The sequence below is a fragment of the Pan paniscus genome, chromosome 1 (assembly GCF_029289425.2).
Source record: "Pan paniscus chromosome 1, NHGRI_mPanPan1-v2.0_pri, whole genome shotgun sequence".
Taxonomy (NCBI): Eukaryota; Metazoa; Chordata; class Mammalia; order Primates; family Hominidae; genus Pan; species Pan paniscus.
In genome coordinates this window covers 226,278,877-226,291,344 of record NC_073249.2, presented here as the reverse complement: position 1 = coordinate 226,291,344, position 12,468 = coordinate 226,278,877, and the positions used below count along the sequence as shown (strand labels likewise).

At 59.9% G+C, this 12,468-nt stretch overlaps 1 protein-coding gene across 7 annotated transcripts in view; it reads right to left on the bottom strand.

The window, feature by feature from the left end:
• CFAP74 (cilia and flagella associated protein 74) overlaps positions 1-12,468 on the bottom strand; it is a 93,405-nt gene that overhangs the window by 62,264 nt on the left and 18,673 nt on the right. For all 7 annotated transcript variants that reach the window (XM_063602440.1, XM_063602451.1, XM_055099223.2 and 4 more), the window contains exons 2-6: positions 11,970-12,055; positions 10,013-10,097; positions 9,667-9,810; positions 8,091-8,189; positions 6,540-6,644 (exon numbers count right to left, since the gene is read on the bottom strand). In XM_063602440.1, coding sequence (XP_063458510.1) covers positions 6,540-6,644; positions 8,091-8,189; positions 9,667-9,810; positions 10,013-10,097; positions 11,970-12,036 — 500 coding nt within the window. In that variant the 5' untranslated portion in view covers positions 12,037-12,055. The remainder of the gene's footprint in view (positions 1-6,539; positions 6,645-8,090; positions 8,190-9,666; positions 9,811-10,012; positions 10,098-11,969; positions 12,056-12,468) is intronic.

Here is a 12,468-nt window from a genome sequence, read left to right as displayed (position 1 = left end):
CAGTGGGCGCCTCGCAGCAGCCCCTGGGCACAGGGATGGGACCTGCGCAGGCGCTGAGGACCGGGAGGTGGTGTGAGCGGGCAGGGTCGTCTCTAGGGCCTTCTTTGGGGGTTCCTGGGACCTGCTGGCCAGGAAATGCCCGTGAGTCCACAGACGCTTCTGCCAGCCCATGGCCCCTTGCGTGCAGAGATGCTGGTCCTGGGAGAGCTGCGGGTGAGACACATGCGGCATCCTGTCTCCAAGATGATTCCAAGGACCCTCGGCTGTTCATGCCTGAAGCCCCTCCATGGGGTCTCTCTCGGGCTGGCCTGAACACCCCAAGCCCAACCCCCTGCCCAGACCACGACCCTCAGAAACCGAGACCCTCAGAAACCGAGACCATCACGCCTGCTGCCTTAGGCGGCTAAGGGCTGGGCTGGCCTGTTCTGTGGCTGCGGATGACGCGCATGGTGTGGCAGCAGGGACACGTGCTGGGGAAGGTTCAGGTGCTGTTTCCAGAACCCAGTTTGGGTCCCGAAGCAGCGGCCAGCCTCGTGGCCGCCACCTGTCCCAGAGCCACAACGGAGGCCTCCCGGGGCCGACGCTGGAAGCGGGGACCACGCTCTCCAAGCTGCCCCTCGCACACACCCATGCTATTTCGTTTCTGTGCCCTCTCCGTTGGGCTCTACCGCTGGAAGCCCCCGTTCTAGAGGGAGGAGGCCTTGAAGAGAGACCCTGCAACAATTCCATTGACTGGAAGTTGAAGCTGCACCCAGCCATCCAGTGCCCCTTGTGCCCCCAGTGCCCAGAGACGACAAAAGGAGTCACCACATTGGCCACGGAGACCTTGACTGCGAGAGGGAGGGGGCGCTGCCTCCAATGGGACCCAGCGGGAAAGCGCCTGGAACCCGGGGACCCTCGGGGGCTGGCACAGCCAGCCGTGGACAGACATGGGGGCACACAGGACACACAGCCGCGGACAGACACGGGGGCACGCAGGACACCCAGCCACGGTCACACGCGGGGGCACGCAGGACACCCAGCCATGGTCACACGCGGGGGCACACAGGACACCCAGCCACGGACAGACATGGGGACACAAAGGACACCCAGCCGCGGACAGACACGGAGGCACGCAGAACACCCAACCGTGGACAGACACGGGGGCACACAGGACACCCAGCCACGGACAGACACGGGGACACGCAGGACACCCAGCCACGGACAGACACGGGGACACAAAGGACACCCAGCCACAGACAGACACGGGGGCACGCAGGACACCCAGCCACGGACAGACACGGGGACACACAGGACACCCCAGCCACGGGCAGACACGGGGACACACAGGACACCCAGCCACGGGCAGACACGGGGACACGCAGGACACCCAGCCACGGGCAGACACGACACGCAGGACACCCAGCCACGGGCAGACACGGGGGCACGCAGGACACCCAGCCACGGGCAGACACGGGGACACGCAGGACACCCAGCCGTGGACAGACACGGGGGCACGCAGGACACCCAGCCACGGGCAGACACGGGGACACGCAGGACACCCAGCCACGGGCAGACACGACACGCAGGACACCCAGCCACGGGCAGACACGGGGGCACGCAGGACACCCAGCCACGGGCAGACACGGGGACACGCAGGACACCCAGCCGTGGACAGACACGGGGGCACGCAGGACACCCAGCCACGGGCAGACACGGGGACACGCAGGACACCCAGCCGCGGACAGACACGGGGGCACGCAGGACACCCAGCCACGGGCAGACACGACACGCAGGACACCCAGCCATGGACAGACACGGGGGCATGCAGGACACCCAGCCACGGGCAGACACGGGGACACGCAGGACACCCAGCCGCGGACAGACACGGGGGCACGCAGGACACCCAGCCGCGGGCAGACACGGGGACACGCAGGACACCCAGCCGCGGGCAGACACGGGGACACACAAGACACCCAGCCACGGTCACATGCGGGGGCATGCAGGACACCCAACCGCGGACAGACATGGGGGGCACACAGGACACCCAGCTGCAGACAGACACGGGGGCACGCAGGACACCCAGCCACGGTCACACGCGGAGGCACGCAGAACACCCAACCGTGGACAGACATGGGGGGCACACAGCACACCCAGCCGCGGACAGACACGGGGGCACGCAGGACACCCAGCCGTGGTCACACGCGGGGGCACGCAGGACACCCAGCCGCGGACAGACACGGGGACACGCAGGACACCCAGCCGCAGGCAGACACGGGGACATGCAGGACACCCAGCCATGGACAGACACGGGGACACACAAGACACCCAGCCGTGGTCACACGCGGGGACACGCAGGACACCCAGCCGTGGTCACACGCGGGGGCACGCAGGACACCCAGCCACGGACAGACACGGGGACACACAGGACACCCAGCCACGGGCAGACACGGGGACACGCAGGACACCCAGCCACGGGCAGACATGACACGCAGGACACCCAGCCACGGGCAGACATGACACGCAGGACACCCAGCCACGGGCAGACACGGGGGCACGCAGGACACCCAGCCACGGGCAGACACGGGGACACGCAGGACACCCAGCCACGGACAGACACGGGGACACAAAGGACACCCAGCCACAGACAGACACGGGGGCACGCAGGACACCCAGCCACGGACAGACACGGGGACACACAGGACACCCAGCCACGGGCAGACACGGGGACACGCAGGACACCCAGCCACGGGCAGACATGACACGCAGGACACCCAGCCACGGGCAGACATGACACGCAGGACACCCAGCCACGGGCAGACACGGGGGCACGCAGGACACCCAGCCACGGGCAGACACGGGGACACGCAGGACACCCAGCCGTGGACAGACACGGGGGCATGCAGGACACCCAGCCACGGGCAGACACGGGGACACGCAGGACACCCAGCCGCGGACAGACACGGGGGCACGCAGGACACCCAGCCACGGGCAGACACGGGGACACGCAGGACACCCAGCCACGGGCAGACACGGGGACACACAAGACACCCAGCCACGGTCACACGCGGGGGCATGCAGAACACCCAACCGCGGACAGACATGGGGGGCACACAGGACACCCAGCTGCAGACAGACACGGGGGCACGCAGGACACCCAGCCACGGTCACACGCGGAGGCACGCAGAACACCCAACCGCGGACAGACATGGGGGGCACACAGCACACCCAGCTGTGGACAGACACGGGGGCACGCAGGACACCCAGCAGCGGACAGACACGGGGGCACGCAGGACACCCAGCCGTGGTCACACGCGGGGGCACGCAGGACACCCAGCCGCAGGCAGACACGGGGACACGCAGGACACCCAGCCATGGACAGACACGGGGACACACAAGACACCCAGCCGTGGTCACGCGCGGGGACACGCAGGACACCCAGCCGTGGTCACACGCGGGGACACACAGGACACCCAGCCGTGGTCACACGCGGGGACACCCAGGACTCCCAGCCGTGGTCACACGCGGGGACACGCAGGACACCCAGCCGTGGTCACACGCAGGGACACCCAGGACTCCCAGCTGTGGTCACACGCAGGGACATGCAGGACACCCCGCCAGGGACAGACACGGGGACACACATATGCATGAGCCCCATGCCTCAGGCTGTGCCCAGGAGCTCCATCGGAGCACCCTGCAAACATCCGCTGGAGTGAAGTCCTAGAAAATTTAACACTGGGTGGAGAGCAGACCAGAGGTTGCCTGGTGGGGTGGGGCAACCCACTGAAGATATGCAGGGAATGTTCCGGATGCTTTGTACTGCATGCAAATTAGACCCAGATAAAGCTGACTTAAAGGAAAGTCCACGGGCAGTCCGGCAGCAGCCGGGCCCACAGGAGGAGGGCGGCAGGTGGGCTCCGGGCGCTCGGGGCCGCCCTACCTGCCCGAAATGAGGGTGGTGGGAGGCAGGGTTCACACCATCAGAGAAGGGGGGTGAAATAGACCTGCGGCTTTGGTTGCAATTGGAATTACAGATGTGAACGGGTGGTTTTCAATACAGGCAGGCAGAGCTGCGCGCGTTTCCCACCTCTGTCTACTGACGATTAAGGGTCTGGGTCCAGGCAAGGGCAGGGAAGAAGAAGGGAACCTGAGCCTCTCACTGTGCCCGAAAATGCCCACAGAGCGGCAGACACGAACGCAGGATGCGGAAGGACGCCACCGCCAAACGCGAGGCGGCTGGAGCACCCAGACCAATCCTGATGGGCCGGATCATACCCGCAGGGACACAGCACCCTCAGCCTACACGGAGAGCGATCACGGAGGGGGAACGCTCCCCTAACGGTGGAAAGCCAACTAATAGGAAGGGATGGTGCAACTGGAAACTCACCCCTTAGAAGCCATCACAGCAGGAATGAATTCTGGCAAGAAACACGGAGGGATGCCAGCGCTCGTGTGAAAGGGGACACGGAGCGGGATTTCCCAGCCTCAAAGCTTCTGCCCACAAGCTACGCATCAGTTTCCAAGGGAACGGCGTCGCTGCACTGAAGAAGCCAGCGGCCCCACAGTGGGGCTGGCAGCCATCACGTGTCCCATGAGAGGACACTCGAGGGACTGGTCATCACCCCCAGGGGCATCGAGCACAGGCGCTGTGCGGGACAGCCCCTGGCCTGCAATCCTCAGAACCGCAACGTCCGCCTGTCACAGAAGAACCGAGGCTCCTTCTGACTGGGGGAGGCGAGGGGCCACCCTCGACACAACGCCACATGGGCTTCAGGCACGGCTCTGGGATGCGGGGCCAAGGGGCACAGGGGGTCTTGGTGCCATTCTGCAGCTCTTCTGTAAGTTCGGAATTGTTTCAAAATAAAACTTTATTTATTTATTTATTTTTGAGACGGAGTCTCGCTCTGTCGCCCAGGCTGGAGTGCAGTGACGCAATCTTGGCTCACTGCAAGCTCCGCCTCCTGGGCTCACGCCATTCTCCTGCCTCAGCCTTCCGAGTAGCTGGGACTACAGGCGCCCGCCACCACGCCCGGCTAATTTTTTGTATTTTTAGTAGAGATGGGGGTTTCACCGTGTTAGCCAGGATGGTCTCGATCTCCTGACCTTGTGATCCGCCCGCCTCGGCCTCCCAAAGTGCTGGGATGACAGGCGTGAGCCACCGCACCCAGACATTTTTTTTTTTTTAAGAGTCTTGCTCACTCTGTCGCCCAGGCTGGAGTGTGGCAGTGGCGCAATCTTGGCTCACTGCAACCTCTACCTCTGGGCTCCAGCGATTCTCCTGCCTCAGCCTCCCGAGTAGCTGGGATTACAGGCATGCACCACCACGCCCAGTTAATTTTTGTATTTTTAGTAGAGACAGGGTTTCGCTATGTTGCCTGGGCTGGTCTTGAACTCCTGACCTCAGGTGATCCACCGGCCTTGGCCTCCCAAAGTGTTGGGATTATAGGCATGAGCCACTGGGCCCAGCCCAAAAACTTGTTTTTTTTTTTTTAAAGAAGTGGACAATCACAGCAACCTAGTAAAGTGAGGCCTTCTGGGGTTCATTAGCCCTGTGAAGCCCCTCACCCTGGCGCAGGTGCTGCTGAGCAGTGAGGGGGGCATGACAGAGCCAGTTGTCAAAGGAGTGTCGCAGGGGACAGTGTTCTCCTCCACGCTCAGCCACAGCTGGTTTCAGCGTCCTGTCCTCCCCTGCACCCCTCCCACTGCCCACACAGGTGGGGCCACAGTGCAGGGCACTGGACACCAGCTTGGGTCGTGACTATATCACAGCGAGCGCGGGTCAGAGACTGGGCCAGAAACTACATCACAGCAAGTGTGGGTCAGAGACTGGGTCGTGACTACATCACAGTGAGTGCAGGTCAGAGACTGGGTCAAAGCTCAGTGGTGTCTTCAGTGGAGTGAGGCTGAGATGTTAGGTCTCATGAGGGCTGGCGGCATGGCCACTCTTAGGGGTGGGGTGGCCTGAGGCCTGCACTCAGCCCTCTCTGTGCCTCCTGCCCTGCCCAGGCTGGAAAGCTTAGGTCATCCCGGGCACGTGCAGGGTCAGTGCTGTGGATGTCATGGACCTGGCTGCAGCTCCCGGGGCTGGGGGCTGTGTGGTTCGGGAGTCCTACTTGAGGTCAGCTCAGGGTCCCCTCAGTCGCCCTGAGCAATTCGTGCACCTTCCCAAACCCCTTCTTGCCAAACTCGCCGAAGGCAACTCGACGCATCCAACCCAACTCCACAGGAAAGCATTTAGGACGAGGCAGCTGTCTCTCTCCTGGGTTTTGAAAACCCAGCTCACTGTTCTGTGGAAGCACAAAGCATGAGAAACGAGGAAAGAGGAAAAAGAACCTGATTTTGGAGTTCCTAGGAACATAAACAAACCCAGAGAAACTGAAAAAGGCAACGTGAAGACTAACCCTTCCAACCACTGCATTCACCGAGTCCCCTTTCCACTTCCCCGCAGTTTGCCGGTCAGGTGCAAAACCCCCCAGATCTTGCTCTCTGCCCCCAGATGGGAAGGACTCGCACCGTTCTGGGGCCTGCCTGCTGCCAGTCCCAGCTGCACACCGACTCACTCGCTCTCCTTCAGCACGGCCTCAGTCCTCGACTGCAGGTCTCTCTCGTTCTCCAGCTCTGCAAATAGGCGTCTGGACACGGCCTGGAGACGGCCCACAGTGGCCCTGCAGTGGTGAACGGACAGGCCGGGCGTGTGTCAGGCCTCAGTCATCCAGGGGCCATCCAGGTTCACCTGGCACTCCCTGGCCTCCTCTCCCTCAGGAGGGAAATCTTGGCACTGGGCCACCTAGCCGATGGAGTGTGGGGCTGGCGGGAGGCTCTCCACATGCCCCTTTCCGCTGGGCAGGCAGTGCCCACATGGCACAGCCCCAGGGGGAGTGAGGGCTTGGGGAGCCTGCCCTGGACCCTCAGTGGCCCCTGCATGAAGCCCCTGGGGGCAGCAGCCATCCAGGCCTCTGACCCGGGAAGGACCCAGCACGTGCAACAAGCCCCAAGCCCTCGCGTCAGGGCGCCCTGGGTCCCCTCCCTCCCTCCTGTTCCCCTCCTGGGCATCATCCACCCCAGCGCACATCCAGTGCCAGCCCAGCCACGTTCCTAGAGACCACTTCCCGGGCGGTGGGCGGTTGCCCACGAGAGCGGCACAGTGTGATGCTGGCCAGAGGTCCCGGCCATGTGGACACGGGGGGTGGGCTTTGAGCAGCTGGCCGGGTATGGCGGTCACCCCCAGATCCTGGGTGCCACAGTCCAGGAATGAGGCAGGTCAAAACCCTGCAGAGGGCTGGGTGCGGTGGCTCACGCCTGTAATTCCAGCAATTTGGGAGGCCGAGGCGGGTGGATCACGAGGTCAGGAGTTCAAGACCAGCCTAGCCAAGATGGTGAAACCCTGTCTCTACTAAAAATACAAAAAAAAATTAGCCAGGTGTGGTGGCACATGCCTGTAATCCCAGCTACTCTGGAGGCTGTGGCAGAGAATTGCTTAAACCTGGAGGGGCAGAGGTTGCAGTGGCCCGAAGCCCCTCACCCCCCAGGGCCGGGAGGACCTGCTGGTTCCCTTGCCCCTGGCTGCTGGCCCTCTGCTCCCCATGGCTGCACTAGCCCCTCCAGGACGGGCACCCTGCTGGGGCCTTCCAGGGCTGGGCTGACCTCGGCAGGCCCTGCAGGCACCTGGTGCCCCCAGAGGGTGAGGCAAGGCCAGAGCTGCAGCCGTGGAGCCATCCAGGCTCAGGGAGCAATGCCTGTTGGTGAGTGTTGGCGTTTCCAGCGTCCCCCAGGCCCCTCCCGCCTGGGAGTGTGGGACGCATGTAGGCCTCTCACCTCTCACCTTGCCCTCAGCTGCCTCACCCTGCTGCTCCAGGCAAGAGTGGCCCAAGAGGCCTTCCCCTGACTGCTGACCCACTCGGCCCTGCCTCCCAGAGATCCGGTCCCGGCGCCCTCCAGGCCCCAGCAGTGCCGACCTCACGTGCTTCTGCATGTTCGTGTTGTGGCCTCACACTGGGGCTCCTCATCGGCCTGAACACAGCAGGTGCTTCACGCCTCCCTTTGGGTGAACCAGTGAACCTCCGGCCCTGACCTCATGCCCGGTTCCCTGCCCCCTGGCGAGGGCCACCTACATGTTGCCCGCCTCTTCCTCTGTGGCGATCTCGGCTGCCACAGCCTCCTGCTGCTTGTGGATCAGGTCCCGCCTCTGCCGACAGGCACGCAGCTCCCCTCTGGAACAGGGAAGCAAAGGTCAGATGATGGTTCCCTGAAACTCCAGCCTCCAAAGTGACAGTGGGCGTGGCAATGGGGCCAGGTGAGGCAGAGCCAGACCCCCAGGGCCCCCCTCACCCAGGCCAGGGGTCTCTCTAACACCTTCAAGCCACACAAGCAGGGTCTTGTCGTCCATTTTTGGAAAACTGCCCAGGGGCAGCTGTGCGGCCCCCACCCGAAGGTGACATGCTCCCCAGGGCCGAGGATGGTGCAGGAGCGGGAGGGAACCTGGGTCTGCGTAAACAAGCGCGCTCCTGCGTGTGAAGGGCACGTGGTGGGAGGCCTGGGGCCCACGGGAGGGGAGGAGCTGGAGCTCCTTCACCATCTTCCAGAGAGCGGGCCAGGCAGGCCCAGGTCACCAGTGGGGCGTGGGCCGGGACAGAATCCAGTTCACAGGGTAGCTCCTGGGGGCGACTCCGGCCTCAGGTACAAACAACGGAGCAAAGCCCAGAGCATGAACTCTGGAGGTCACTTTTTTTTTTCCCCAAGACAGAGCCTCGCTTGTCACCCAGGCTGGAGTGCAGTGGCGCGATCTCGGCTCACTGCAACCTCCGCCCCCCAGGTTCAAGCGATTCTGCTGTCTCAGCCTCCCAAGTGGCTGGGACTACAGGCGCCCACCACCACGCACAGCTAATTTTTGTATTTTTAGTAGAGACGGGGTTTCACCATATTGGCCAGGCTGGTCTCAAACTCCTGACCTCGTGATCCATCCACCTTGGCCTCCCAAAGTGCTGGGATTACAGGTGTCAGCTACCGCGCCCGGCCATGACGGTCACTTGGAAAACACACGGGCGCTGCAGGAGCCGAGGAGGGAAATCGTAGTTTCCCCGGGTGAAGTACCCAAGTTAGGTGCCCGAGTTATGGGCAAGAAGTTATGCAGAAGAACATTTGTCTTTCAGTTTTTTATTTTTAGAGACAGGGTCTTGCTCTGTCACCCAGGCTTGCTGCAGCCTTGACCTCCTGGGCTCAAGCCATCCTCTGGCCTCAGCCTCCCAAGTTGCTGGGACCACAGGCGTGCGCCACCACTCTCAGCTGAATGTTTTTAGTTTTTAGGAGACGCTGAAATATTTAGGAGTGAAGTATCATGTCTGTGATTTGCTTTAACAAAATTTAGCACAAAATCCCATAGATATAAAATACAAACACACACAAGCACAGAAAGAAGCTACAACGAAAGCTTGACAGGTGGCAACTCTGGGTAGCGCTGGGGGCAGCGGGGCCACTTGTTTCCGCCTTTTCTGTGGGAAGGGGGCTGGGAGCGCTGGGCACTAGCTCCCGGGTGGGGCTTGCAGAACTGCTCCTCCATGGAGACCCTGTGCGACCCTCCCTTGCAGGCCCTCAGGGTGACGACAGGCACAGGACCACCCCTGCTGCACCCATGTCACGGCCTGGGGGGCATCAAGAGGTGCAGGTGCAGCGGCCTCAGCCCCAGCTCACCTCATCTTCTCAATGAAAAGCTCTTGCTCCTCATGCATCTTATCCAGGGCGCTCAGGTTCTGCCGCAGGTGAAATGCCTGCATTCTGTCCTCAGCTGTTTTCTTCTTCAATTTATCAGCATCAGTATCTAGTTCTTTCACTGAGCTTAGGATGAAAAGGACGTCAGCTGCCACCACCCCAGCTGCAGGCTCAGAACTCATTCCTCGGTGTGGCCTGCCGGGGTAGGTGCCTGACAGTTCTGCTTCAGGGCGGGAGCTGCGGGAGCTACAGCCTGTGGGAGGGAGGAAGCAGCCGCCCCGCTCCCTTCACCCACCCTCCCACCCCCACCCCCGATCCTCCGAGTTACCTGCTGTGTCCCGGGTCCACGTCATCCTCAGCTTCCTGTAGAAGACATTTGATGTCAAACTCCGGATCCTCTAATTCATCTCTTTCTAGAAATCAAGGCAAGAGTTTAAAAAAAAAAAAAAAAAAAGCAGATCAAACATTTGCATCTGAAGTTTTAGGATAAATCTTTTTCTTTTTTTGGGACAGGGTGTAAGGAACCTGCTGCACTGCAGCCACACAAGCACAGGCAGAGGTAAACAGCCTGGGTGACTCAGTGGGACTGGGGCGCTGGCGCCTTGAGAGAGAGAGAGAGAGAGTCAGGGACGTCCGTCTTTGCAGACGGACAGCGGGGAGCAAGGGCACAGCACCGCTTGGCTGGTGTCCAGAGAAAGAGTTAAGCTGCTGACCCTGAAGTCAAGGGAGAGCCGGCCACGCAGCTGTGTGTGTAGGAGCCGCCGGACTAACCAGCCAGGACAGGGCGGACGGTGTGAGACAAAGCCGTTGGGGAGAGCTGCTGCTGAATAAAATCCTTTTTCACCTGCCTACGGCCCCCGAGTGTTCCTTCTGCTCATCCACCCACTCCCTTTGGACCTCAACATGACGTTCGGCGTAGTCATGAACCTGACGTGGAGTCTCTGTTGCCCAGGCTGGAGTGTGGTGGCGCGATCTTGGCTCTCTGCCACCTTCGCCTCCCAGGTTCAAGGGATCCTCCCACCTCAGCCTCCCGAGTAGCTGAGGCTACAGGTGTGTCCTACCATGCCCGGCTAATTTTTATATTTTTAGTAGAGAGAGGGTTTCCCCATGATGACCAGGCTGGTCTTGGACTCCTGACCTCAAGTGAGCCACCCGTCTCGGCCTCCCCAAGTGCTGGGATGACAGGCGTGGGCCACCACACCCGGCCCGTGTTAGGATAAATCTTGACAAGCTCTAACTTGATGGTTCTCAAAGCAAAATCCGAGGAACCCTGAGGGTCCCTTAGTGTCCTTCAGGGCCTGCGAGGTGAAAACTGTCTTCGTGATCACACTCGCACGCCATTTGTCTCCTCACTCTCTTCCCATGAGAGGACAGTGGCGTTTTCCAGAGGCCGCATGACAGGTGACGTCACAACAGACAGCTCTGAGACTCCAGCTGTCTTCCATTAAACCCAACTCTTAACGTTACTGCTAATAGGTTCGTTATTGCTATTTTAAGTGGCTACGTATTAAAATGTTTCCAGCTTTAATTTTTGATACAGTAAGTATGGAAAGATACAGGCAACATAAACAAATGTTCTCTGGGTCTTCAATAATTTTTAAGAATGTAAAGGGGTTCTCAGACAAAAGAGGCTGAAGGTCACTATCTCAGAAGATTACAGCGGACTTCCGGCAAAACACGGCAAAGGGAACACAGTTTTTCTTCCCTTCATTAAATCTCAGTAAAAATGATGGAAAAGGCAGAAAGCCACAGTCACAAGGGGGGCGGGAGAGGGAGACAGTGGCGGGGGGCAGGGGGGAGAAGGCCACACAGTGCCAGGAGCTGACTCAGCACACAACAGAACCCAAAACGGGGTGGGGAGTGGGGTGGGGGTGGGAAGGAAATGCGTTCCCAGATTGCGATGGCCTGCCTGTGCCCAGAACTAGAACCAAATCAAGGCACGTCTCAGTAACATTTCAGATCATCAGAGATTTTTTAAAAACAGCTTCCAGGAAAAGAAAACAAAAATAGGTCACATTCAAAGGATTGGGATAAAAATGGCATCAGATTTCTCAATACTGATGTTGGAAACTAGAAAACTATGGTCTGCCGCCTTCAACATCTCAGCCACAATTTATCTTTCTTTCAAATAAAGACAATAATATAAGCTCCCTCTTTGAGAGAAAAATATGAGTGTAAAAGATACCCTCTCCCAGAAATAAAGGGAATTAAAGGGCTACTATGAAGCATGTCATTTGTTTGTCTTTTTGCTGAAACTTGTGTTACTGTGAAAGAAGCTTTATTACCATCTTCCAAAGGAAGGGCATCGGCCAAAAGCTGGTCCTCGGGGAGCAGGCTGCCGTCATCCCCCATGCTGGGAGATAGAAACTAGCTGCAAAAGATGATCACAAAATATAGATCAATAAAATCATAGATTTAAAAGACGGTGAATTAACCATTTCTCTTAAAGAAGGCATTAAGAAAACAAACGACAGATTAGGAAAAAATATTTGCAGCACACACATATCTGACACAAGTCTTACATCTGGAACACATGAAGAGCTCCTATCAACCACATGAAGTCCAAACTCCAGTTTAAAAGGTCAAAGAGGCCGGGCGCGGTGGCTCACGCCTGTAATCCCAGCACTTCGGGAGGCCGAGGCAGGTGGATCACCTGAGGTCAGGAGTTCCAGACCAGCCTGGCCAACGTGGTGAGGCTACAGTGAGCTGTGATGGCACCACTGCACTCCAGCCTGGGCAACAGAGTGAGACCCTGTCACAAAAGAAAAAAGAAACTGCCCAACA